Source organism: Eublepharis macularius, chromosome 1 (genome assembly GCF_028583425.1).
Source record: "Eublepharis macularius isolate TG4126 chromosome 1, MPM_Emac_v1.0, whole genome shotgun sequence".
NCBI lineage: Eukaryota > Metazoa > Chordata > Lepidosauria > Squamata > Eublepharidae > Eublepharis > Eublepharis macularius.
This window is the reverse complement of record NC_072790.1, coordinates 144310329-144338294: the sequence shown is the minus strand read 5'-3', so window position 1 is coordinate 144338294 and position 27966 is coordinate 144310329. Positions and strand designations below refer to the sequence as shown.

The 27966-nt window shown below is 41.5% G+C and overlaps 1 protein-coding gene across 1 annotated transcript in view; it reads left to right on the top strand.

Annotated features, from left to right (window-relative positions):
* The window catches only part of WDR27 (WD repeat domain 27), a 141635-nt gene that overhangs the window by 90287 nt on the left and 23382 nt on the right, over positions 1-27966 (top strand). The window contains exon 24 of the mRNA XM_054970165.1: positions 5788-5886. Within this exon, the coding sequence (XP_054826140.1) occupies positions 5788-5886 (99 nt within the window). The remainder of the gene's footprint in view (positions 1-5787; positions 5887-27966) is intronic.

The following is a 27966-nucleotide window of genomic DNA, read 5'->3' as shown; positions in this document are numbered from 1 at the left end:
CTTCGATAACCAACCTCTTCACCAAGTCCTCGAGCGACTCTCCTTTCCCCTGCAGGGCAGCCGAGATTGACTTGCCCAAAGCGGGACTCTGCTTTTTGCTGCCATTTTAGGGGGGGGGACTGCCGACCAGATTCTGAAACTCAGCGAGGGGGAAGAACGAGCCTTCTTAGCTTCAGATCCCACCACTCCTTCGCGTGCGCTTGTAAAAACAGAAGGGATTCGCTTACTTACAGGCTTCCGCCTAGTTCTGCTCTTTTCCATGGCCCGGCAGCACTCGAGGTGCCACGCATGTCTGCCGGCCTCCATAGGAACAAACGGGCAATTTACCCCCTGCATCGATTTCAGGGGGCTCTTCCCGCCGCGTTCTGGACCCTACCTCCCTCACTGGGAGTTCTGGGGGCTAATCTTCGCAGATCAGCCGCCCGGTCAGGCTGCTCGGGCGCTTCCTCCCGGACCTGCGGAGAGGAGCGTCCGACATGGCCGAGAAAATGAAACCGAATCGATTTCTTGACAGTTCCACGTTATCGACGATTATTTATATTAGCCAGATTGAATGCCATTCCATCCAGGGCCGGATCTAGCGCTCCCGGCGCCCGGGGCAAAGTTTGCCAGCCCTCGCACGCGTGCACAGCGGGTGCACGCTCCTGATGCGGCGTGATGACATCATTTTGATGATGTCATCACGCTGCACACCGGAGGCAGCGCGGGGGGCTGAGAAGCTGCCCACGCCATTCGCTTCAGAAGCAAATGGCGCGGTCGGCTTTGCAGCCGCCCACGCTGTCTTTCGCCTGCCCCATGGGACAGGGGGTGACCGGCTTGCCGCGCGCCCTCTGTCCTGCGGAGCAAGCAAAAGGCAGTGCGGGGGGCTGCGAGGCTGCCCGCGCCATGCGCTTGCCCCGCGGGACGGGGCAGCCGGCTGCCCCCTTTCCTGCGGGGCAAGCGAGTGGCGTGGGCGGCCGCACTGCCCTTTTCCTGCCCTGCAGGAGAGGGGGTGCGCTGCAAGCCAGCCACCCCTGTCCCGTGGGGCAAGCAAAAGGCAGCGCAGGAGCCTGTGAGGCTGCCCGCGCCATGTACCTGCCCCGCGGGACAGGGGGCGGCCGGCTGCCCCCTCTCCTGCAGGGCAAGTGAATGGCATGGGCGGTCGCGCTGCCCTTTTCCTGCCCTGCAGGACAGGGGGTGCGCAGCAAGCCAGCCGCCCCCGTCCCCGTGATAAACACATGGAATTCGTTACCACAGGAGGTGGTGGCAGCTACAAGCATTGCCAGCTTCAAGAGGGGACTGGACAAATATATGGAGCAGAGGTCCATCAGTGGCTATTAGCCACAGGAGATAGATGGTATTCTCTTTGTGGGGAGGTGGTGCTCTGTTGTCTTGGTGCTGGAAGGAAGGCAGTGGGAGGGCTTCTGGTGTCCTGGCCTCACTGACAGTCCTTTAGATGGCACTGGATTTCTAGCCACTGTGTGTGACAGAATGTTGGACTGGATGGGCCACTGGCCTGATCCAACATGGCTTTGCTTATGTCCCTCGGGGCAAGCAAAAGGCAGCGCGGCTGCCCATGCTGCCGCCTGCATGCTCTGGGAGCTGCTTCCGGCGCCCCCTCCCTGGCAGCGCCGGGGGCAGACTACCCCCTGCCCCCCCTCTAGATCTGGCCCTGATTCCATCAGGAGAGTTGCTGGGACGCTTAAATAGGGTTCCCTATTTTGAGCGACTCTGCCAATGTGGCTCTGGCCAAATAGACGCTCTTCAACACTGTCTATTTGAATGTAATACTCTAAACGTGGCAAGAGACAGATGGATCAAGCCCTATATCCAGGACCCAGGAAGTATAGAGGACAATTTGAGGCTCCTCTTAGCAGGGGTGGATTTTAATACTACTTTAGCAGTAGCCAAGTTCCTCTCCCAACTGGTTAAAGAAAAAACTTACTAAATTTTAATATTATACAGATTATATATTAAAAGATTTACCTATTTTAACTCTAATTCTAGTGTGGCACTGCTCAGAGCCGAATAGGCTGTATGAGCAGTATCATTAAAGTAAAGTAAATCATATACTGACCTTCACAATTTCACAAGTGTTTGACAAGAAAGAATATGTGTTGGCAACATTGCTTAAAAACAGAATTGAAGCCATATTACTTCTTGTACAGAGACAGATAAAGTGTTTAGTCCCTTTTCCTTCTTGAAAAATATATTAGATCTAGTAGTTGCTAAGAATAGCATGGCACAGGTTCCTGTCAGTTCCAGAAATTGCTAAGATGATTTTATTATTACTATTACCATTATTTGCGTAATTTTCCCACCTTCCCCTCAGGGATATCAGGCCAACATACAAGGGTCACCATGTTGTTCTCAGAACACACCTGTGCAGTAGGCTGAGAGAGAATAACTAGGCCAAGGTCACGCTGTGAACATTAGTCTGCATAGTCCTAATTTGAAGCTTAACCACTATAACACATTGGCATTTTCTGAACAAACTTTGAGTTTATTCTAACCAATTAAGATTCCGACCAGTATTCTCTCCATTGTTTTACCTCAGTTGCTTTGAATAATTTTAAGAATGTTAAGTCTGTGCCTACACAGAGGTAAACAGCATAGATTGTATTTATGCATGAATACACACTTACCTAAGTAGTACTGTTTATACTCCCTTAAGGCATCATGTTAAATGAAGCCGTATGAGGAAGCCCCAAAATTCTCTACTTAGCTTTCTGGAGAGGAAGTACTCTTGCTTCTATGGCGTACTTTGCCTTTTAGAAGGTATGCTTTGGATCAGAGTTGTAATGTTTTTGAAGAGTTCTTGTTTCCATTATCACCCATTTTCACTTGGTGAGATGCATAGTTATGCGGAGTGGGGTGGATCATAAAGTGTATTGACTTTTTTATGAACAATCAAGTGAAACAAGTTTTCCTGTAGAGGCCCAGTAAACAACAGGCACACTAGAGCCAAATCTTACTGAAGAAGGGAGATTTTTTTGAACTTTCCCATTCTTTTCCCCAGCTCTAGCTTTTCTTGTGTGCATAACAATTGAGTACATAACCAAGCTTCTGGGTAGTTGCTAGTGACTTACTCTTTGGCTCACTGTCAGCCACATTGATTGCTAGAACTCTTCAAAAAATTTTCTTTGAGTCATTATTCAAGCAACAAAAACTGTAATATGGAGAACACTGAGTGAAAACCATTGTGGCAACCAGTTAAATGTAATGACTTTACAGACTTTCCACAGAAACTACCACAATCTGCCTGCCTTACAGCCTTTTCTGACTCCTATATGTTCTACTTTGTACCTGTTTGGGGGGATTCTAGCACTCTGCTCTGGAATAAATTTTTAGTATGTTCAACCAGTGGCTGTTTTCCTTTAGGTTAAAGTCCTACTTTTTTGTTATACATGCATACACATATAATCTTTGAAGCCCCAAGCTGCAAGTCATCTTCTTTGCCCTGTATATGTATACTGCTTCAGCTATTGTTCAGGATTCTTAGCTAAACTCTGGCCGTTTTCACACATCTTACCTGCTGCCAGAACATCATGCAAAACACCCGGAAGACAGTGTCTTCTTGCGCGAAATCGCTCCAGGAAGACGCGATTTCGCACAAAACTCCTGGATGACAGTGTCTTCCTGGAGCGATTTCGTGGAAGAAGACGCTGTCTTCTGGGTGTTTTGCGTGATGTTCCTGCGGCAGGTAAAACGTGTGAAAACAGCCAATGTGTTGTTTGGAATGTAGTACAATACAGGAGTACAACATACGCATTCAGGGAATAGCGAAAGAGGGTTGATGAGGAAAAAGGCTGAAAAATAAAAAATAATTGCTAATTAAGTTGATAAAGTGAAATCTGATTCCATCATTTACAATTGTTACAACAAAATGATAATAAGGGAACATTCTGGAGTTCCTCCAGTTTATATTGAGCACCTTTTTGCAAATGTTCCAAGTGCTGCTTGTGTCTACCATCAGAATGCTCCTCATGCTCTTTCCAACCGATGTCTTCTCAGGGGCAAAAACCACTCACTGCAGAAACTACTTAACTGCTGATGGTTAAAATTACTTTATTTATGATAATATAAGCCATTTTATATATTATAGTATCAACTGATCAAATTTAACTCCTTGGGTATAATGTTTGTTTTATATGTGCATGATAAAATAACTTCTCGAAAAAATTCCTTTTGGATCACAAACTACCTTAGGTTGAATTTCAGTTACTAGCTGAGATAGTAACTCTTCCATTTCTGGAACACTTGTCAAAATCAACAGGAGATCCATTGAGTCTTGATAAGCTTCTCTCCAATGTATTGGATCTCACAAGGCCTTTGTGAAGGTTTTGCAATGCTAGCACACTGATGATTAAGCCACTGCTGGGTTTGGAAATTCCTGGAGATATGAAGATAGAGTTTGGGAAGGAACTTAGGAGGGATGTGAATGATGCCAAAAGTCTACCGTCTAAAACTGCTGTTTTCTCTACATTACCCTCAGTCCCTGGACCCTCTCCCCCCTCACCACCTATATATCTCTGGTCAATTTCTTCATACCCTCCATGCATCTGACAAAGAGAACTGTGATTCTCAAAAGCTTATACCTCAGTAAAGTTGGTTGGTCTTAAAGGTGCTACTGGACTTTTTACTATTTTCTCCAGAAAGATTTGAGTCCAGTAGCAACTTAAAGACCAACAAGATTTTCAGGATAAAAGCTTATACCCTGTAAATCTTGTTGGTCTTTAAGGTGCCACTGGGCTTGAATCTTGCTGTTCTACTACAGACTAACATGGCTACCCACTGGAAGCTATTTTCTCCAGGGAAACTGATGTCTGTAGTCTGGAGATCAGTTGTAATTCTCCACTCACCACCTGGAGATTGGCAACTCTAAATAAGAAATGCCTCTTCCAGTTACTTGAGTTGAAAAGTCTGTAATTTGTTCTTTCTGGGAAGAATTGAGCACCACCACCCAAGCTTTAGTAACCTGAAGAAATTGCAACGGTAATGCACTTTATATACAGAGGCTGAAGAAGAGCATTTGTAAGTCCACCTTTGTAATGAAGATGTACAAAAGAGAATGTATACAATCTATGAAACAGCCACTGCCCTAAGTGTTCCCCTCTATATGAAATTCAGGGTGCTAGTTTTGACCTATAAAATCCTGATAAGTTTGAATCTCACATGCCTTATGGGTTTTTTCCTTCATTAAGGACACTTAAGTTTCTTAAGATTGGCTAAATTAGTCTTGATAAAATTACTAGGAAGGATTGGAAGAGTGAAGTGAGGTTCCAGTAGTAGCTCCACAATTATGAAACTTTCTTCTACAGCCCACCTTTGGATTTCAGAGGGAAATGTTTTAGCTTTGCAAATTTTTAATATATTTCAGTTATATTGTTTATATGTTCAGCTATTCTTTTTAAAAATTCTTCCTATGAATTGTAAACTACCAGTACCTTGGAGATGAGTGGTTCAGAAAAGTATAGGTTATCTATTATATTCTTATTCAAACACTTAATGTTTTTTGTAAAAAGCACTTGTGGAAAATAACTGAATGTTTCTAAAGTTAGTTAAGTGGAAATATAATATCCAGAGAACAGTATAGCTGACATTTGATAAATGGGTATAAACATTTTTGATGCTAACTTCAGTTAAATATAGTTTCTTTCAACTGCAAAAGGAACTCACTTCTTTTAGTAACATACTTTTCAGGTAAAATATCCAAGTAACCAAAAAATTACCACCACCCCCACAAGTTATAAATTCATTACATGCCAGTGACATCCCTGACTGACATAAATATCTATTGTCTTTCAGGCTTATGTCTATGAAAAGCATTCAAGCACTTATTCTCATAAGTTAACAGGACACTCAGAATCTGTAATCAATGTGGCTTTTAATCCTTCATCTCCTCAGGTATTTTTTGCTTGTTTCTCATTTATAAGAACTGGCTTGCTTGCAGTGTTACTCTTCTCTCCACTGTTTTCATTTTTTATCTCATTTTCTCATATCATTTATTGTACAAATATGTTTTCATTCTTATCATTCATTGTACAATTATGTTTGCCATGTATTATGCATGTTTACTCTAAGATAAAATGTTGCACGATCTAATCACCAGTCTCCCAGTGTTCCATTTAAGTTTGATCCTCTGAAGTAAGCTTCGTTGTTGTCAAATCAGCCTCCATTTAACGATCTTCCTGGGATTGGAGTATGGCTCGTGAGGTCCATTCCATGTTCTCCTCACACTTTCTTGATGCGGTGACATGTTTCAATGGAGCTGCTGCAAGTAGATGGGCATTTGTTGCTCTCATCACATCCAATGGTCCTTCCAATCTCCCCAATGGTAGCAAAACCCACTCCCTGCTTGCCTCTACAGAACTGCCCCTTTGTGACCTTGGGGGGCCACTTCGGAGTGCCAGCTCCTGCCACCTTTCAGTCCCACTTTTCAAGGAGGGGGAGAATGTTTTTTGGAGCAGCAGCAGGGGGAGGGATTTGCAAGTGAACGGTGCTTCAGTTGCAAGCCTGGCCCTTATCGGAAATTGGGGGTGGACGAGCGAGAGGTTGGATGATCTATCTGCACTATCAGTGTGAACACCCTGGGGCAAGGTTCCTCTCAAGGCTCGTGCCTCTGTTGTGGTGCAGCAGTCCTGATTGTGGAGGTCTTTCTGCCCTGCCCACCCATTCTCTGTAGGATAGGAGATGTGGCCTGGCCCGCAGACTGGCTATGCCTTCCCCTGCCATTCACAGCACTGTTACCTGCAGCTGCACTCTGATTGGCAGATTCTGCTGGTGTTGCCAGAGCAACCAGGGAACATTCTGTCCTGGCTGTGCCTTACTGGTCCTTCCCCCCCCAGTGGGCTGCAGCTCCCTTCCTGCCCCCTTCGGGGGAAGCTGTGTGCACCACCTGCTGCTCAACCAGACAGCCTCCCTTGGCTGGGTGCTCCAGTGCAGGTGCCATGGTCACAGGGGCACGTGGTCCCCAGCTGCCTGCTCCCTGGCAGGGGAGGCAGTGTTGCAGGGAAGCAGGGATCACAGCCTGCCCTTTGGCTGCACCATTGCTTGCCACTCGTGCTCTCTCTGTGGGGCAGCGCTGCCATTTGCTGGTGTTGGCAGGGTTGGCAGGGAAACAGTGGGATGAGCGCTCTCAGCAGCAGCCACACCATGCCTTGCTGGGCTTGGGTGCTGGCGTGGTTGTTTTGTGAAAGTCCTTAGGGAGCAGTGCAGCAGCACTTCTGCTACACCTATGCCCGGGCCAGGGGCTTTGGATTGGACTGTAAAGCCATTACTTTTGAACTCATGAAACGTTGAAAGCAAAGTTACTTCTTGAGTATTTTTGTCTGTATCAAATGTTATGTCTCCACATTTCTGTAATAATAGAACTTTAGCTCATAAAGTTTTATTTTGAAACTGACATAGAAAAGACAAGAAGGATAAGAGATTTGTGATTCATTTTCCTCTTCATCTCTGTCATGTTTGTAGCTGCCGTCAGAATATTAATAAAGCAACAGTTGTAGTAGCTTGTCTGACCTATAACATTTTTGAAAAATGGAATTTAAGAATTTCTATACATAGCTGCCTCCAGAAGAAGCATAACTATATTTTAGATAGTTCACATTAAAGATCATATCCTGACAAATTAGAAAATTACCAAGTAGGTAGTCAATATTAGTTGCAAGGAACAGGTTACTTGAATTTATCAATTAGATGCTCTTTTTGACCAGTGTAAGTTTAAAAGCCACTTTTTACATTATAATTTCACTGCATCCAGAGGAAATTTTATGTTGATTTATTTTCCTGCTAACCATCCTACATGGATTTACCTAATCCAGTGGCCAGTAGGGAAATTGACACGTGTCTCCTAGACAGTAGAATTTTTAGCACTGAAATCATCACAATTTATTTAGAACAGACTGTTAATAATTGTGGATGGGTCTGAAAATATGACTTTTTTTACTGCCTACAAAGGAATGTTTTCCCTGGTGGCAACATCTGGAGAACTCAATTTAGAAGAAAGAAATGTATTAAACCACTGTTTCTCTCCGACACTTGTCCACATGTTCACTTAATCATCCATAGTACATAATTTTCCATATAAATGTGCTTTGTAGTGACAGGGTTTCAAAAAAGATCATTTACCAAATTTTGGCTTTGATTTGTCATTAAACCATTTTTATTTTATCTCTTGTGCATGCTGAATATTTTCTATTATGTTAAAGACAATTTATTTCTTTATTAAGAATCATCCTGATTTTATAAGTGCTTTGTGTTTACAATAATGTGTTAATAGGACTCACAATAAAGAAATGTTCTAAGGATATAGGCCAGTGTTTGATCCCTTAATAGCAGGCTTAAATTCAGTCTCAGAGGTTTTCAGCATGCCAAAAAGGGGGAAGCAATACCTAAAATATAATACATTTCTATTTTGACTAGACAGCATCTAGTAAATCTCTTAGTAAAGGAAGTATGGGTCCTTTTCGCACTGGGACTTTTAAGTGTTTCAGTATCTGTTCTGCTTTCTATGTTTGCAGGAGTTTCACACTTGCAAGGTAGTCATGGCATGCAGTAGCGATGTTTGTCTGTGATATCCCCTATTTTTCCCCCTGTGGACATAGCATGATGTTATTTTGAAGCCGCTGCCAAGTTGCGTCTGCCTGATTAATGTCAATGTGAACTCTATACTCCCCTTCTGCTTCTCTTTCCCCTCTCTCCTTTTCCCTGGGAGCTGATTAGTCTGTGTGGAGTTAACCACTCCCACCCTCCTCAGCTGTCTGAACTCTTTTTCCGCTATTTTTTTTTAGTAAAGTGAGGTAAGAGTCATAAGGCTGCTTTTCTGTTGGCTTCCTTCCTCTCAGGTATGCATGCACTCTCTTTTTTCCCCCAAAGCCAGGAACGATTCCTGACCTTGCTGCTTATTCCCTGCAGGCTTTAAAAGCCAGGAAAGGGTTAAATGGCGGCTTTTCCCTTCCTCCCTCTAGGGTATGCACTCTCTCTTTCTCTCTAGGGTCTTTTTAAAGCCAGGAAAGAGTTGCTGTGCTGTAACTTACTGCTTATTCACTGCTGGCTTTAAAAGCCAGGAAAGGGTTAAATAGCTGCTTTTCCCTTCTCTTCTACTAAAAAAAATCCCCAAGTGTTTTGCACAGCCATTTGCAAAACAAAGTGACAGGGAAGCTGCCAGGGAAGCTGCTGGAAGGAGATGAAACAGCCACATTTTAACCCTTTCCTGGCTTGGCTTTAAAAAAAAATGTGAGTGGAACAAGCACAAAAAGTACATGTTTTCCACCAGAACTCTGCCACCAATTGCCTCTCTAGTGGGCACAGGACAGCCCAATCATCAAATACAGGGGGGGATGGGTTCCAGCACTGCAACATTACTATGCCTGCTCCAAGTTTTTTTTAAAAGTGTGGCGTGAATTGCAAAGCCCTGAAAGCCTGAAAATGATCCAAGGTTTCTAGGTAATTTGAAAATGAAACGCCAAATCAAAGCTGCCTTGGACAGTGTAAAATATGTGAGTGCAATGCTGAAGCCATTGCAATAGCAGCGAATGCTCATAAATGGCGAGTTAAACCTTGATTGGAAAAAGAGCCTTGATCTAGAGAATAAACAGTGTAAGAACTGAATAACTTCTTTCTGAAAAAGCCGATTATTATTAATGATAATAATAAACTGTAATTACTGTTGTCACAAAATCTGTACTCTTGACATTGTAATTGCAAACTTTCTTGATCAAACATTTTAACTGAGGCAAAACCAAAAGTCATATGAAAAAGTAGTCATTTGGAACCCTTCATTCCTATTTGACGCATATAAATCTTACTACAGTCTCTTTCAGTGGTGTAACACACCAAGTTCCATACTGTGGGACAGTCAATTTGTTCTTGCTCTTGTTAAGAAACAGTTTCTGAATACTTTCTCTGAAGTCATTTGTGTGTTCAAAGTGTGTATTACTTGCAAATCAAGGAGAGTATTAAAGACTACATTCTAGTCAAATATGCCCCAGGTCTATTTGGGCCATTTTACTTTTCTTAGTTTTGTTTCACATGGTTCATTTCTGGATTATTTACAACTATTAAAATGTTCTAAAATTGTATTGCATACTAATAGTATATTCTATATTGATGTAGGAGGCCCTGATTCAAATCGCATTCACTCACTCATAAAACTGACTGGGTTGTCTTAACATTACTCAGCTTACCTTACTAAGTGGGGTCATTGTACGACTCTAATAGTTTCTCCAACAAACCATTTTACATTACTGTCCTAGACAGAATTACATTATTTTATGTCCACTATGTACTATTAGTGCTGCTTTCTCACTGCTTTTCTATAATTAGCTGGTAGCAGATTTAATATGGTCATCTATTTATTTATTTTTAACCCACCCTCTCCGCAAGTGGGCTCAGGGTGAGGTACAACATTGATTAAAATACAGCTTAAAATCAATTATAAAAACACATACAATACAGACAAAAACAGAGAAAATAATGTGCCCCTTTCGGAGCAACCAGAGGGAGTAGACTCTCCATACCTCTTGTAGAGGGAGACCGGTGGAAGACTCAGCAATGATGGACTAAAATTAGCCTCCACCATATGCCTGGCGAAACATCTCTGTCTTACAGGCCCGCCTAAATGATACAAGATCCTGGCGGGCCCGAGTGTCCTCAGACAGAGAGTTTCACCAGGTTGGGGCCAGGACTGAAAAGGCCCTGGCACTGGTAGAGGCCGGCCGAGCCTCTCTAGGGCCAGGTACCACCAGTAGATGTTTTCCTGATGAATGAAGTGCTCTCTGGGGCACATACAGGGAGAGACGGTCCCTTAGGTATGCTGATCCCAGTCCGTTTAGGGCTTTATAGGTCAAAACCAACACCTTGAATCAGATCCGGAATTCTACTGGGAGCCAGTGAAGAAAAAGGCCACCTGAGCCACAGCCGCAATCTGGCCCCGTCGAACGCTGCTGAAAGGTCTAACAAAATGAGCAGTGCCGACCCACCCTGATCCAGGTGCCTATGGAGATCGTCCGTGAGGGCAACCAACACTGTCTCCGTCCCATGACCCATACGGAACCTGGACTAGTATGGGTCCAGGACAGAGGTCTCTTCCAGGAACACCTGTAGCTGATCTCCCACTGCCCACTCAATAACCTTTCCCAAGAACAGGCGGTTCGATACCAGGTGGTAACTGGATGGGTCAGTGGGGTCCAAAGATGGTTTTTTCAAAAGAGGCCTCACTACAGCTTCCTTTAGTGCACCGGGAAAAACCCCGGAGCTCAATGATGTATTAATAATGACCTCCAATTGGGCCCCCAATCCATTGGCACTGGCTTTCACCAGCCATGACGGGCAGGGTTCCAGGAAGCATGTAGTGGGCCTCACAAGCTGCAGGATCCTGTCCACTTCCTCCCAGGAGACCAGGCTGAAGTGATCCAAAAATGGGCCGGAAGACAGCCAAGGGGCCTCCACTTCCCTTACTGTATCAATCGTGGCAGGCAGATCGCAACAGAGGGATGAGATTTTATCTGCAAAAAAGCTCCCAAAAGCCTCACAGCTAATAGCCGAATTTCCAATTTGACGGTCTCCCTGTGATAGGGAAACCAAGGACCTTACTACCTGGAACAGTTTTGCCGGGCGTGAGCTTGCAGATGCTATGGAGGTGGCAAAGTATTCCTTCTTTGTCGCCTTCACAGCCACCTCATAGGTTTTCATAAACACTCTGTAAGATGTTCTCGCCTCTCCGCCCCGATTCCACCGCCACACTCGCTCTAGTCATCTCAGTTCCCACTTCATCAGACGTAGCTCCTCTGTATACCAGGGAGCCAGTCTGACATGGGGACAGAGGGGCAATGGGGAGCGATTTCGTAGATGGCTTTCGAGAGATGGTCATGCCAGTCTCCCACCAGCTCATCCACTACTTACATACACTACTTAACATACCATTATGTTTGCCACAAAAATTGTGTAGTTGTGTTTATAAAAATGTCCACTTAAGTGTCCTGGTCATCTGAGGCTAGATGGGTGGCAACCTGAAAAAGGGCTTTCTCAGACATAGCACCAAAACTTTAGAACTCCCTCCCTAGGGAGATTTGTCTGCCTCCCAGTATTATTGTCTTCCATCAACAGGTGAAGACTTTTTTTGTTTCATTTGGTGTACACCCAATAACTGTTATTGGTCTTCACCCTGGCTGTGTTGTTACGTGTGTTTATATTTTATGGACTTGTTTAAATACTTCATATGTACTTTATTTTAAATGCTGTTTTAATAGATTGAAATTAGACTGTTTGGCCAGATCTGCTTAAATTATTATTATTATTGATTTCATTTATTGTCTGCCTTTCTCACTGAGACTCAAGGTGGATTACACAGTGTGAGATTAGTACAGTCAATTTCAAGAGCATTTCCATAACCAATGCCATAGAGTAAATGAACACAAGTTTAGCATTAATAAGAATATAATATAGAGTTGAAGAAATGCTGAAACAGAACATAAGCAATTCTAGGGCTGACTTTAGACAACATGAAACACAGGTAGCTCATAGGAGCACATATTTAAAACAACAGATAGTAGTAAAGCAACATAGTGGTAAAGTCTATGGTCCTTAACTCATTAGGGGAGCATCTGAGACCCCTTCTCTACAACAAAAAAGCCTTTTTGAATAATTCAGTTTTGCATTGTTTTCAGAAAGCCAGGAGCATGGGGGCTCTCCTGACCTCCTCAGGCAAGCTGTTCCATAGAGTAGGGGCCACCACAGAGAAAGCCTGTGTACAGGCTGCTGTTGATTTTGCCCATGTGCAGGGTGGCATCTGCAGGAGACCCTGGTCAGATGAGCGAAGTTGCTGAGGAGCAACATAGGGAGGCGGTCCTATAGGTATGCTGGAGCAAGACCATGAAGAGCTTTGAGACAAGGAATAGAAAATCATGAACAATTTCAATTTCCTCATTAAAACAGAGAAATGAATTGCTGATTGAGAGCTGAAGACCCGGATTGCCCAACCTTATTGATATTTCATCTACTCCAGCTGATTTTTTTTTCCCGGTTGCTTTGAGTGCAGTTTTCAGTAGAGGTGTGCACAGCAAAAAATTCAGTTGATTTGGTTTGTTAATACCGAACTGGAAAAAAATTCAGAATTTAGGGAATACCAAATTCATTCTCCAGTTCAGTTCGGTAATACAGAGAAAATTCAGTAAAATTTGGCCATTGTTTCCTATGGGAAACTCAATTTGGAAATTTCCAGTGGCCTGGGGTGGGTCATTTTTGACCAAATTTCACTAAATTTGCAGGGGATCTATTCCTAATTGTCCTCTAATGACCCCCAGGTTTCATGAAGATTGGAGCAGGGGGGCCATTTTATGCCCCCCAAGGTGCCCCCAACCACCTCCAATCTCCATTATTCCCTATGGGGAAAACCTACAAGTAGACTATCTTAAAAACACTTTTTAAAAGTTCACGCTTCACAGCTCTTGCAGAATATCCAAAAAGTACACCCAAACACCCTAGGTTAAGTTAACAAACTGAACCAAGCACCTCAACAAACACCCCCGAGAAGAACAACCAACAACAATTGAACACAACCATAGCCGACTCGACTATGCCAACAGAAAACAGAACCTAGCATAAAACACCAACCAAACTTCTGTAAAGAAAGCCCAATAATGGGGGGAAACAACCCCCCTCCCAGAAGAACAAGTGAATTTAATGAACTTAACAGGAACTCTAAACAAATTACAACAGAATAAAAAAAAAACCCGAAGAACAATTTCTAAACTTCAAAAACCAGAAATCAAAGCTTCCCTATGCAAAAGTCCACCCAACCCCCCCCTACAGTAAAAAAAGCAGTTTTTAAAATGTAAAATAAAAAACCTTTGATCTCCCCCCCATCCCTCCTAGACACCAGGCCAACCCCCTCCCCCCCTCCCAAAGAGAGAAAAAAAACAGTAAGTCTAACAACTCAAACCAGTCCTTCAGGTACAGAACTCCAAGTACAGTTCTCAGCAGCAGGAATCAGGAAAATCCAGGCAGTCACAGAAGTCCAAAGCATGCCAGCCAGAATCCCAGTCCTGACCACAGATGAAGAAGCAACAGCCAGCACACAGCAAGCTAGGCAGTATCTCTCTAACTCCAGGCCAAAGCAAAATGGAGAATGACTTCCTCCTAAATTAATTCCTTGCAGCAGTTTTAAACAAGGCATTCTTCTTCTTGAGAATCCCATTGGCCAGAGAAGGAGAGCTGCTGCAAGGATTGGCCACTCACAATCCCTTCTCCTTTGTCCCTTTTCCCTTCTGCCTCTGATTCACTCCCTCTCCCTTCTCCCTGCTATCATATGGTTAAAAAACAAAGGATCAGAGCTACCACACTTCACAAATTTTACCGAATAAACTTAAATTCAGTATTACATATTTAAGTTCGGTAATACTGAATTTTACTGCATCAGGTAAAATTCAGTATTTTGCCAAATTTCAAACCTGAATTGCAAATACCTAGTTTTCACTTCATTTTGTAAAATTGCAGGTTCTTCATCAAAAGATTCTTCTTTGAAGGAATCTGTGATCCTTTCATCTCTTCAGTATAATTCTTCAGTGTATTGTTTTCATCTTTATTTTGTCCTGATCAGATACTGTACTTCCATGTTGATCATTTGGCATCTTTAGCCATGGTTTGAATTTCCTTTTGATTTTCTGGATCTTGTGTAACAGATCTTCCTTTTTTGTTGTTCTCTTTTTTTTTCTTTGCACTGGTTATTATAATAGTTCATCTTCATGGCTTCTGTGCAGTCCCTCATTGGGACTAGGCATGTGCAGGCCAGCCACAGAGAAGATTCCCAGAGCTTTCTAGAAGACTAGGAGCACTTTCCCACCAAAAACATCACATGACCAGGAGGGAGAGGTGCTATTTCTTCAGTCCCCTTTTTCCACCAAAGAGAGGGGCTCTTCATTGCTGTTCTCTGTTTTTCTCTCACTTCATCCTTGAGGCTGAGGAGAGTTGTTTCTTTTTAAAGTTTTTAACCATCAATAGACATTCTAGTGAAGAATAAAGCTACACGTAAAGAAGAAAAGTTCCTGTTTTTCCCTTTCTCATTATGGCTCAAGAGAGGACTCTTCAAGAGGCTGGAAAACACCAGCCTGATTAAAGGCACCTGCCCTCTCAGTTTCAAGGAGAGAATCCTGAGAATGTGACCGGCTCTTTCCCAAAAGCTATGTCTGTATGCCTGCCTGGAAAAGGCCCCTCCACTTCTTGGCTGTGTCAGATCTGAGGGGAAGATACCTGGAAGTGTAGCTTAACAGAACCCTGGGATCCAAGGCTGAGAGGCTTTCCCCCAAGGCGTTTGGAAATGTGCCTGCTTGACTCAAGGAATCCCTCTTCTTCCCAGGCTGTCCTTGGGGTCTAGCTGCAGTCCTGGAAGCAAGGGTTAATAGAGCCTCGGAACCATCAGTACAATGAACAAAGCCTCAGAAGCCACAGAGTAATGTTTGGGGTTCCTCAGCTGCTTCTGTTTTAACAGAGATGATAAACCTGCACCTCTAATCCCAAGGCTTTTTGAAGACAGTTTTTTTCCTGTCTGTTCCACACTTCCTTTTTCCTACTGGGAAATGGTGCTTGCTCTCCCCAAGGTTCTCAGTCTCATTGCTGTAAGATTGAGCAGTCATTTCCAAAAGTGCAGAAGATCGCTTTTAGTCAACATAGAGTAACTTTATTAATCAGAAACAAAAGAACACAAGGCCTAGCATAGACCTTCCCTAGCAGTCCTTCAGCCAGTTTACACAGACATGAGTAAGACCTGGACTGGAACTGATCCAAATTCTAGTATCCTGTCTAACATAAAACATGGAACAGATTCCACACCATTAAAATTGCCACTGCTAGGAGAATCAAAAAGAGTCCAGTAGCACCTTTAAGACTAACCAATTTTATTGTAGCATAAGCTTTCGAGAATCAAGTTCTCTTCGTCAGATGCCATATCAGGCATCTGACGAAGAGAACTTGATTCTCAAAAGCTTATGCTACAATAAAATTGGTTAGTCTTAAAGGTGCTACTGGACTCTTTTTGATTTTGCTACCACAGACTAACACGGCTAACTCCTCTGCATCTACTGCTAGGAGAGAGTTCTTATTGCAATTATGTTCATCCTGTCTCGGGGGTCATTCCTGGATGACACCATTTCTAACAAGAGCCAGTTTTGTATAGTGATTAGAGCAGTTGGGCTAGGATCTGGGAAATCTAGATTCAAATGTAGAGATGGGAATGAACCAGGAAAATTCTGAACCATGTGGTTCGTGGTTCGTCGCATTTCACAAACCACAAACTTTCATGAACTTGCCCTGGTTCTCGAACTGGTCTGTTTGGTTTGTGAAAATGTCACTTCTAGGTCAGCAGAAAGTCTGCAGAGAGCTCATCCCCACCCCCATTGCCTAGGAAACTGATTGATCAGCACCAGGCTGTCTACAATGATGAACCAAACAAACCAGGCTAAAATTCATCACAGTTTGTGAGATATGAGCTCCCACAAACCGTCCGTTTGCGAACCACAAACCGGCCCAGTTTGTGATGAACTTCAGTTTGTATTTCAGTTCGTTCCCGCCTCTATTCAAATGTCATCATGCCTGTGACCTTGGGCCATGTTGCATTCATTCAGCCTTGCCTGTTTTGCAGCATTGTTGTGAGGATGAAATGAAAAGCTATAAAGTGTTATAGCCACTCTCAGTCCCCATTGGGCTGAAAGGTGCAGTTTACTTAAACTCCACACCCATCTTTTTAAAAGATGTCTTATGTTTCTACTTAGAAAGGGTGCCCATGGTAAGAAGACTTTGACATGCAAACTTTCATTAAATTGGCTGCTGTCAGGGCCCCTGTTGCAATCCTTTAGTAAATTTGTAATTCATTCAAGTGGTCATTATTGTTGTTAATGGCCTTCAGGTTTAAATAGAACTTCATCTCCCTGTGAATGCTGTAAGCTGTTAGCCTATGTAGGAAGCAGAATTCCCGTGCTGCAATTTTTCTTTTAAGCTGCTAATCAACAGGTCATTATGATCCTTTTACCATCCCCCTTGAAGGGAGCATGACACACGTTTATGCCCCACCCTGTGGCATAAATGGTATTGGCCAAAGTGTTTATAAACTGAGGCCATTAAACATCTCAAACAGCAGATTGCTTGTTTGTATAATAAGATAAAAGCCCAGCGGCTCTTTATTATTTATTTGATATAAGATTTTGTGAGTTCAGCTTACTCCTTCAGATATTTCTGTGTTTCCCAGCCTATAACTGTAGTGTATGTGACCAAAGTGTGGAGGAGCACTCCTAATCTAGAAAGTTCTGGAAATCTTCTCTGTGGCTGTCCTGCATGTGTGCAGTCCCAATGTGTGCATACACAGAAGACCACTTGATGAACAACAGTTACAGTTAAGTGCAACCCTATTTTCTCTTTGTCTTTGCATGCCAGCCTCTGAAAAGCTGAATTTAGAATTCTAAATCTATTTTCTTTTGCTTCTTCTGCATAGTACTAACCAAGATACATTCTGCTGACAAAGGACTTCACTTATGTCTGTGAGATGCACCTGGTGCTGTTAGATATTAGTGTGAAATACTTACACTGAATGAATCATATGTGAAATGGACAATGTATAAGAAGATATACAATACAAGGTCCTTACATAAAATGTCTTGATATATGAGAGTATTGCTATGAATTCTGACCTTGGTCACATGCATATACACAGTCACATGGATATATTCTAGTTCATTGTGTATTTGTGGCAAACCTCTGTTCTGTTGTGGGTTCTCTGGATATCAATTCCTTATCTAACTTAGTCACACTTTAGTTTATCCATGTGACTGTGTATATGCATGTGACCAAGGTCAGAATGAGAATTATCACATGATCAGAATTGTATGCCACCACTCTGCTCAGCTAAGGACAGTGTGTTCTAACAGCACCAGGTGCATCTCACAGACATAAGTGAAGTCCTTTGTCAGCAGAATGTATCTTGTATTAACAGAATGCTAGCTGAGTGAAGTAAAAATATCATCTTTTTCTGACATTTGATAAGCACTATCTGTTTTATATATGCATGCTGTCAGTGCTGCAGCCATCAAGTGGTATATTCATTTTAAGGTAGAAATGGCCAATGGTTCAAAATAGCAGCATAGACATATTTTAGATATGAAAAACAGGATTTCAAAAGAACATTCCCACTTCTGGAATAGTGTATGTACGTGCATTTTGTGAGGCAGTGCACATAGATATACAGGCACATATAATTTTTTCATGCAGTTATATGCCCTCAACTACAAAACAAACATCAGGAAGCAGTTTTCTGTGCAAATCTTATAAATACTATGAAATCATTCAACATAAAAACATTGAGGCCAAACCTGGCTCAGTTTTTCCAAAAACAGTTTGTATGGTCTGTTTTTCTCTCAAGATAGATTGTACATTGATTGAGGAGAATGGGCTCTTTGGTTTATTGAAATGTATATTCTTTTCTGCCACATGTTCTAACTATATATTAGCATTAACATAACAGTAAATAAGAGAGAATTAAATATTTTTTATGTTGTAAAAACTGACCTTTCATAAGTGACAATGAACAAAACCATTATCTCATGTTAAGGATTTTAGGATAAACCGCAGGCATACTCTTAACTTTAAACCGTAAACTATGACAACACTACTTTAAGTTCCAATTTAACCCTCCCACTAGAAATTAACTGGGGGGGGTACAGATCTGTACCTGACTCTTTCTTGTAGTATATTTAATTGAAGTTTCAGGATTGTGAGTGTGTTTGTGAATCAGAGAGAAAGCATGAGGGGAAGATTAAACCTATATTCCCCTAGTGATGCTTTTCTATCTTCAAACCAATAGCATATTATTTATGTATTTATTTATGTCATTTATAGTCCGCCTTTCTCACTAAGACTCAAAGCGGATTACATAGTATGAGCTTAGTACACTCAGTAGCAAGGACAAGAGCAGGCATTTCCATACAGTGTCAAGGACATTTCCATAAACAATGTCATAGAGTAAATGAATACAAGTTTACAAACATAACATAATCAGTTCTAGAACTGACATTAGATAACATGAAGCATAGGTAGTATATAGGAGTATATATTTAAAGCAACAGATAACATGTAAGGCAACATAATGGTGAAGTCTATGGTCCCTAACTCAGTAGTGAAACATCTGAGATCCCCTCCCTACAATACCACCTTCCTATCTGAGTAAAAAGCCTTTTTGAATAATTCATTTTTTCATTGTTGCGGAAAGCCAGGAGCGTGGGAGCTCTCTTGACCTGCTCAGGCAGGCTGTTCTACATGGTAGGGGCCACCACAGAGAAAGCCCATGTACAGGCTGCTGTTGATTTCACCCATGTGCAGGCTGGCACCTGCAAGAGACCATGTTCAGATGAGCGAAGCTGTCATGGAGGGACATGGGGAGGGAGGTAGTCCCGTAGGTATGTTGGGCCAAGAGTGTGAAGAGCTTTGTATGTAATAACCAGTACCTTGAATTGAGCACTGTAACTGATAGCCAATGGAGTGACTGTAGGATGGAAGTGATGTTCATGCTCCTGCTCGCTCCTGCTAACAGTCAAGCTGCAGCATTTTGCACCAATTGGAGCCTCCTAGTTAACTTAGATGGGAGACCAATGTATAGTGCATTACAATAGTCAAGTTTTGATGTTACCATAGCATGGATCCAGGTAGCCAGGTCGGCTGTGTCGAGATAAGAAACCATCTTCCAGGCTAGAGTGAGGTTGTAGAAAGCAATTTTTGCCGCTGCCTTAACTTGTTTTTCTAGTAGTAGCACTGGATCCAGTATAACCCCTAAGCTCTTAACTGAGTCTGCAAGGGTCAGACGAACTCCATCAAAAGCGGGGAGTACAATGTCTTTCAAGATCTCTGACTTCCCAACCAGCATCACTTCAGTCTTGTCTGGGTTCAATTTCAATTTGTTATTTTTCAGCCATTTCTCCACAGCTGTCAGGCAGCAATCTAAGATTGCTACTGCATCCTGTAGGGACCTGGATAGCAAGATACAGAGTTGGGTGTCATCTGCATATTGATGACATCCTACTACATAGTTGCGAATGAGTTCTCTTAAAGGTTTTACGTAGAAATTGAATAACATGGGAGATAAGATGGCACCCTATGGTACCCCACAAGATAGTTCCCGTTCTGGAGAAAGCTGATCTCCGACACCAATCCTTTGAATCCATTCCATGAGAAACGATTTAAACCAGTCCAGGGCACATCCTTTGATGCCCACTTCTGTTTCTAAACACCTCAACAGGATGGCATGGTCTACTGTGTCAAAGGCTGCAGACAGATCCAAGAGGAGCAATAAGGAGGCATGGTCTTTGTCTATATTCAGACGAAGATCATCCACTAATGCATACAGCTATTTAAATTTTTAATTTTCTTATAGTGCTATTCACATATCTCCCACATCATGTCTTATTTGATCCTCTCTCTTTGGAGTTCTAATGAAGGCAGATATCCCACAAAAGCAACTTATCTCATCACCGTGTTGCAAAGGAGAATAACTATACTTGCTGAATGTTGCCTTGCTAGAGAGCTGTTAAAGAGACAGAAGCCCCAAGAATTTGGTCAGAATACCTCAAGTGAACTGTTGTGTTTCCATGTCTCCAAATTTATTTTCATCCCATCCTTCCTGCAGTAATCCCAGAACATTTAGCTGTATAATAATAGTGCCAGGCAAGTTGAGAAATACTGACTGGGCCCCCAATTTCTATAGTAAGCTAAGATTCCACAGATTCAAAACCAACAGCATAGACACTATACTATCCTCACTTAGTATAAATGCAACAATGCCTTTGTTTGTCCAATTACATCTTGAGCTCACTTCAGATATTTCCCATTGAACTTGTAAGCGCCAATAATTGAAAATGTCATTGACTATCATTTACTATTTTTTCTCTCAAGTGTCTTGTGTCATACTTGTCTCCATCCCTGTTTTTTCATTGCCATATTACTCTTTTATCTATGTGTTTTTACTTTAGTTTACTTTATAGAAGAAATCCTTGAGATCAAATCACATTCAACTATTGTGGTTAGTTAGTTATGTTGAAGGGGGTTCTGATCAAATAGGAGATGTTGATCTAAGAGAGCTGTGAAAAATATGATTTTCCAGTTGTAACCATTAGGCTTCCTTAACATTCTGCACAGCATTCCTTTATTACATGACAGAAGAGCAGTAAATATACTCCCAAATGTGAGAAAACTATTTGTTTAGCATGCAAATCAGAGCAGAAGCACATATAATCTTGTATGGATGTGTAAGAGGTTAATAAGAAAGGCAAAAAGAGACACCTAATAATTATTTAGGAACTCAAAAGTGAAATTATCAGTCTCCTAACTAAAATATGTAATAGATAGCTAAAATCAGCCTCGCTTCCAGACAACTGGAAGGTAACAAATGTAAAGTCATATTTTTAAAAAGGGATCCAGAGGAGATTCAGGAAATTACAGGCTATTCAGACTAGTGTCTGTTCCGGGTAATTTGATGAGAAGTGTTATTAAAGATAAAACATTATTAAGCATAGAAATAATCTTTACTGGGAAAGAATCCGTTTGGTTTACAGAAAGTGCAGTCCTGTTGGGTATCAGAGAGGCTTACTAAACATATAGACATGCCATCCACTGATCCAGTAAACCACTGCTTCCCAAACAGTGTTCATTGGAACCCTTGGGTTCCACAGGATGTTGTCAGGGGTTCCATGACAAAACAGCCAGGAATTCAACATTTGTGAAAAAATAAACATGCCCAAATGTCAGTAAACCTTATATTAACTAAATATGTGAACTTTATTTTGATATTTAACTAAACTTTATTTTGATCTTTTAAAATAATTAAATAATACAAAAAAGAAAGGAAAAATGCTTCACATTTTTCTTATGATGTAAGCTTATGATGTAAGCTGACTATGACCATTTTCACACATCTATACATATGAGGTATTTCTGCATTTGTAGCTTGTAGCTAGTCTTCACACAGCAAGTTGAAACAATCACACCCAGCCACACTCAACCACATGTTTATGCCTTCAGGCTTGTATTCCATAATAATAATAATAAGAAGAAGAAACACATCGAAACTAGAGATGGGCACAAACAGAAAAAAAACGAACATGATGTTCATTGTTCGTTTCTATCCATGAACAGGGACTCATGAACAACCATGAACATGGCCCCGTTCACAAACATGTTCATGGTTGGCTGTTCATGGGGGCCAGCAGGCTTTCCTCCAGCCATCATACAAGTCAAGATCCCTACTGCACCACTCTCAGAAATCTGACCTGAGCAGGCACCAGGAAAGGTACCAATAATAAATAATAGCTTGGCCCAGAGCCTGGCAGCAGCCCTGGAACTTGAAGAGGTAGATCCCTACCGCACCACTCCCAGAAACCTTACCTGAGCAGGCAGCAGGAAAGGTACTAATAATAAATAATAGCTTAGCCCAGAGCCTGGCAGCAGCCCTGGAACTTGAAGGGGTAGATCCCTATCCCACCACACACAAAGAAATTCAAGCTCCAATGCACTCTATCAAAATGCCAACAGCAACTGTCTCTCCACTGTCTGCAAAGTCAGAGCTGGGAGCCTCCTTCCCCCCTGGTCTTTGCTCCCTTGTAGCAAATTTGGAGCTCCACGCATGAAAGGAAGACCCGCCTATCAAGCTAAATTGGGCTTAGATTGGAGTTTCCAGGGCAACAGCAGGAGTTCAGACAGAGTTCAGACAATCCCTGCCTAAATTGCCATACAAATTGATTGCAGGTGCCAGACTGTCTGGCTTGACGAACAGCAACAAACAGGAACGAACAAGGCTTGCAACGGCCACCTGTTCATTTAGAATGGGACCTCAAGAACAGCTTGTTCGCGAACAGCAGATTGGGCTGTTCATGGCTTTTTTTTGTTCGTATTGCTGTTCGTGCCCATCTCTAATTGAAACAGAGCTGTAAAGAACCCCTAGGATCATCTAGTCCAACCCCCTGCACAATGGAGAAAATGCACAGGTACCTCCCCTCCACTCCCCCATTGACCTCTGCTCTATGCCTGGGGACGGCAAAAAACCTCCAAGATCTCTGGCCAGTCTGGCCTTGAGGAAAATCCTTCCTGATACCAAAGTGGCAATCCGCATTATTCTGCGCATATAAGAAAGAGCCTAGCTGAGTTCCACTGGGTACAGGCTAACATTGCATGTTGGTTTTAAAAAAGCATACATTCAAGCCTGTATAATTCAAAACCAATGAATTTATTAAGCCATCAGTTCAAAATTTCTAGTTTTTCAAACTTGGCCATCCCAAAAGTTTTCCAGAGTCCTTCATCAAAGTATCTGAGTAAACTAGTTGTTAAAAGATAAGAGATTGGGTCCTGTTGTCGATTAGAAACTAGTCAAACATGTCACCAAAAATGGTATCCAACCCCAGAACCTGATTTATCTGAAATTACTATATCTATGAAATTTATACTATCAACAGTACATAACAACCACACACCCTTTTTTAAAACTCTTTTTGTGTTGCGTGCAATTTTGAGCCGTGAAGTATTTACTGAACCCAGTGAATATTCTTTTTGTTCATTCCCCATTCATTTGTATTTTACTATGTTGCTAAGACTTAACTTGTTTACCCAGTTCTGAGGCTAAGAAAGAACTTGATGTCTGTATTCTTTCCCCAGATATATTGTAAAATCATATGAAACAAAAATATATGTTGTAAATCATTTGAAATATCAATAAAAAGATAAATGTTTTTTTAAAAAAGAAACTAGTCAAACAGGAAGCAGAGCATAGGAATAAATGAATAGCTCTTATAATGGAGGGGAACAAGAAATTAGAAGAATCCTCATTACTCATGGGTTTGGCTTCCGCTCCCATAATTCTAGAACTTGAGTGAAGTACTTCTTCACTCAAAGAGTTATTAACTTGTGGCTGTCATTGTCACAGGATCTAGTGATGAACATTAGTTTAGTTGGCTTTAAAAGGTGTTTACACAAATTCATTAAGGTTAGGGCCCATCAATGGATGTTCTCCACAGTGACTAAGTGGAATCTCTTCATTCAGAGGCAGCAGTCCTCTGAATACCAAAGCTTTGGGGAAACAAGGGGAAACTTTGGCCTGTGTGCCCTGATTGTAGGCCTTATGGATCAGTTCTGCCACTGTATGAAATAGAATGCTGGACTAGATGGGCAATTGTTCTTAACTAGCACAACTGTTTTTGTATACTGCTTGCTCTCCACCACTGCATGCTGCTATGGATGCTAATACACAGCTGGTATGACTTATCAATCTGAGAAGGGGTTGGAGATAAAATAAAAATTACTGTAGAAAACCTTCTTTGAGTGAAGTGTCCATAAATTCATACATGAGTGAGGTTCTAGGCTAACTGCCTTCTGTTTAGAGCCATCTAGTAGAGGCTATTGCTTCAGGAAGATTCCCTGTGCTTGTTAGGCCTTTATATATATGCATGTGTTGCTCCACAGTGGTAGAATGAAAATTAGTTTACTACATTCTAAATCTTTTCTTGGCAGAAAGACATTCATGTTATCAAGTTTTGCATTTTTCCACTCCACATAATTGGCTGAGAAAAAACAGGAAGAAACCATGGAACATTGTAATGTCAGGACAAGTGACATCTACTAGACATTCCAAGGGAAGAATAGGAATATAGTTGCCACTTTTGGTGGCAGCTGCACATTCAGGATAACATCTAGGCATGGCCCCATTTGTAAAGATGCCCACGTAATCTCTCTAGTACATACAATTCGTTAGAAAAGAAACTATTGACAAGCTATTATGAATTTTGTTCTGGATTTGCTGACTATTCCAGATACCAAAAACGTTTTGGAAACAATTTCAAAATCTTGTGAAAACCTCATTAGAGAGCGTGTGTTCCAAGAGTTATATTTGTTTCTGTTAAGTATTCTCCCTACCTTCCTTATAAGATTATTCTCTCACCTTCTGGTAGTCACACAAACTGACAGATACCCAGTGCAATATCTCTTCACTGAAGAACTAAACCAAATTGTATAGAAAAATCTTTGTACAATGAAACCAGCCAGATATCTGGAAGGCAGATATAAGGATTACATGTGGCCATCTGGTTCCCCTTACAACTCCTAATGAACCAACTCCATCCACATTTTAAAGGGGTGAGAGGGAGAAAACTACCTTTATTGCCCTCAATTTTATTTAGAATTTGGACAAAGCAAAAGAAACTAGTATTATGAGAAATACAATCAAAAGTTAATTCTCTTAACATATAGAAAGTCTGCTGTTTTCTTTGGCTTTTTAAAAAAATAGAAAATTGTGTATAGTGTATTATTACTATCTGCAGTATCAGAATGGTATTCAGAAAGCTTAATATTCAGTGACATATTGGCCCCAGACCAATTAGGGGCATATGTAGTACCCAGATACAATCCAATTGAAACTAGCCACAATGACGAACAGGAACCTCATATTCAGAGGCAGCAAACCTCTAAATACCTTAGCCTCTGGGTGAAGCTACAAGTGACGAATGACACTTGAACGGCAAGTGTATTTCTCCCTATTCACTTGCGCTCCACTCAATCCACTTGCCGTTCAAGTGTCATTCGTCACTTGTAGCTTGGCCCTCAGTGTCCTCTTTGTTGGCCTACCAGGGCAACTGGTTGTCCTGTGAAAAACGGTATGCTGGACTAGATGGATCACAGGTCAGACACAGCAGGTCTCTTGTCATCAGGGCCATTGAGAGGCAGGCGAGTAACATATGGGAAGTGCTGTCTACTCTGGGGGGGGGCATGTGTAGCTGAGCAAGTCATGTGATTTGTTTCTCATTATATTTGGTTTGGGTCTGACTGGGCTCAGAGTAAATCTTTGTATGGAGGCTCATGACAATTCTCTGCAGCCCTGTTTGTAAATATTACCAACTCTTGCCAGTTTTTCAATTTGTTATTGATACCACATGTGGAGAGGATTAGTTAAGTTTTCATCAGTTAATATCTGATTACATGTCTCTGCCACATTTTCTGCATCAGGAGTGAGTGAATAATACTTGCTCTGGCTTGCTTCTTTTCGATCAAAAGGACACACTGAGATCAATTAATCAGACAGATACACACACTGGGCTGGGCTGCTCTGACAGCAGATAATCCTTACATAACCTAAAAGTAAACTTATTTGGATGCAAATCTGCAGTGTGCTTCTAATTTTAATTCAGGAAAAAAGTTCCTCTGTTACTAATGTCTGGGAAACTGTTTTCAGTTTATTGTTGTGATGCTAGAAAATTAGGCTGCAGAACCAGATGAGCCTGGGGAGTTTCTGAAAACCAGACTGAAAATGATTAGAAATGAATGAGATGTGAATCACACATCCTTCACACATTGTCTTATTTAAAAAAGAGATGTATGCAGCAAGTCTTTGTTTTTTAACATGATTGCCAGCTGCATCATCCACACTGTGCTCTTGAGAATGGTAGAATGCAGGCTCTGCTTATGATCAGGATTTCTAAATGTTGATTGTATATAACTTTAATTGTGATGGTAACAGTTTTATGTTTTCGACTGAGTGTCTTCCATCAGTGAGGATCAAAGTTTGTTAGCAAGCATTTACATTCCTTTTGTTTCTGTTCTTAATTCCATTCTGTTTCAGCAGAAAGCAGTGAAGAAGCTGGCAGAGAAAAATTACTCTTTGAGTAATTCTAGGTATCGCTTTGGTTAATGGGTATTGACCACTATCTGTTTATTTAGTCTGGATACGTCTACCTTTCCATTAAAGGAATTATGCCCAAAACAGTTCACAATAATATACTTCAGTGAAACAAAATCAAATCATAAAAGACATTAAAAAATAGAAAGCATCTTCAGAACATCAGTTCAAAAAATTCTGCAGAGCAATAAAATCATAACAGAGTCTAGTAACATTAGCTTACCACCTCCAAATGCCCTCTGGAACAATATTGTCTTATTTGGCCATCTGACTAATGTGGCCAAACACCCTAAAGTATACAACAGATAAACCGATTAGTGTTATGATAGTTATGTCACCCAATCAATATAACTTCTTTATTTTAAAAAATATTAATTAAAGGAAAACATAATCCCAAATTCCAGATTTTGCAAAAACAATGAATTTGCAATCTTGCTTTTATTTTAAAAAAAGGTGCCTTAGATTTATTACTGTGAACTTTTGTTGTCACAGTATTGCATCATTCACATTGTTGTATTCGACGTTTAGAGGAAACAATAACCCTTAACATGCAAACAAAAGTTTTAAAAATCTGATTTTAAAATGTTGCTTGGAAGATGGAACTTTTTCTATTTGTTTACTTACGTCCCAGGAGATGGTAGAAAGTACCATCAAGTCATAGCCAATTTATGGCAATCCCTGCTGGGGTTTTCAAGGCAGGAGACTAACAGAGGTGGTTTGCCATTACCTGCCTCTGCATAGTGACCTTGGTCTTCCTTGGTGGTCTCCCATTCAATTACTAACCAAAGCCAACACTGCTTAGCTTCCAAGATTTAACGAGATGGGGCTAGCCTGGGATATCTAGGTCAATGGATCTCTAAAAGTCTCATAAACTACACATTGTAAACTAGAGCACTGTATGGATTCAGATATGCATCTATATTTCCGATATACACAGGCCACTCCATTGACTTCAGTGCAGGGAGCAGCTTGGAGCATACCAAGAGATTCAAGCAAAGAGCTCCCACTCCTTTGAAATCAATACAACAAACCTTGTGAGCTGCTTGCAACTTTGTGTTCACTCCAAATTACTATTCCTACCTCAGGAACAATTATGAAAAACCAAACAACCACAATTCCATTAATCATAGTGAATCCTATGAATATATTTGTGCAACTCCAAATGGCATCAGGGACAAACTATGATATTCTGTGACACGGAAGACTGTAATCCTTAAACAGTAAGGTAAATAAAAGTCCCTAAATTTCAAGTAATTTTACCCTCCCTTCCCCTATCGTATTGAATGTCCTAGCTGTTG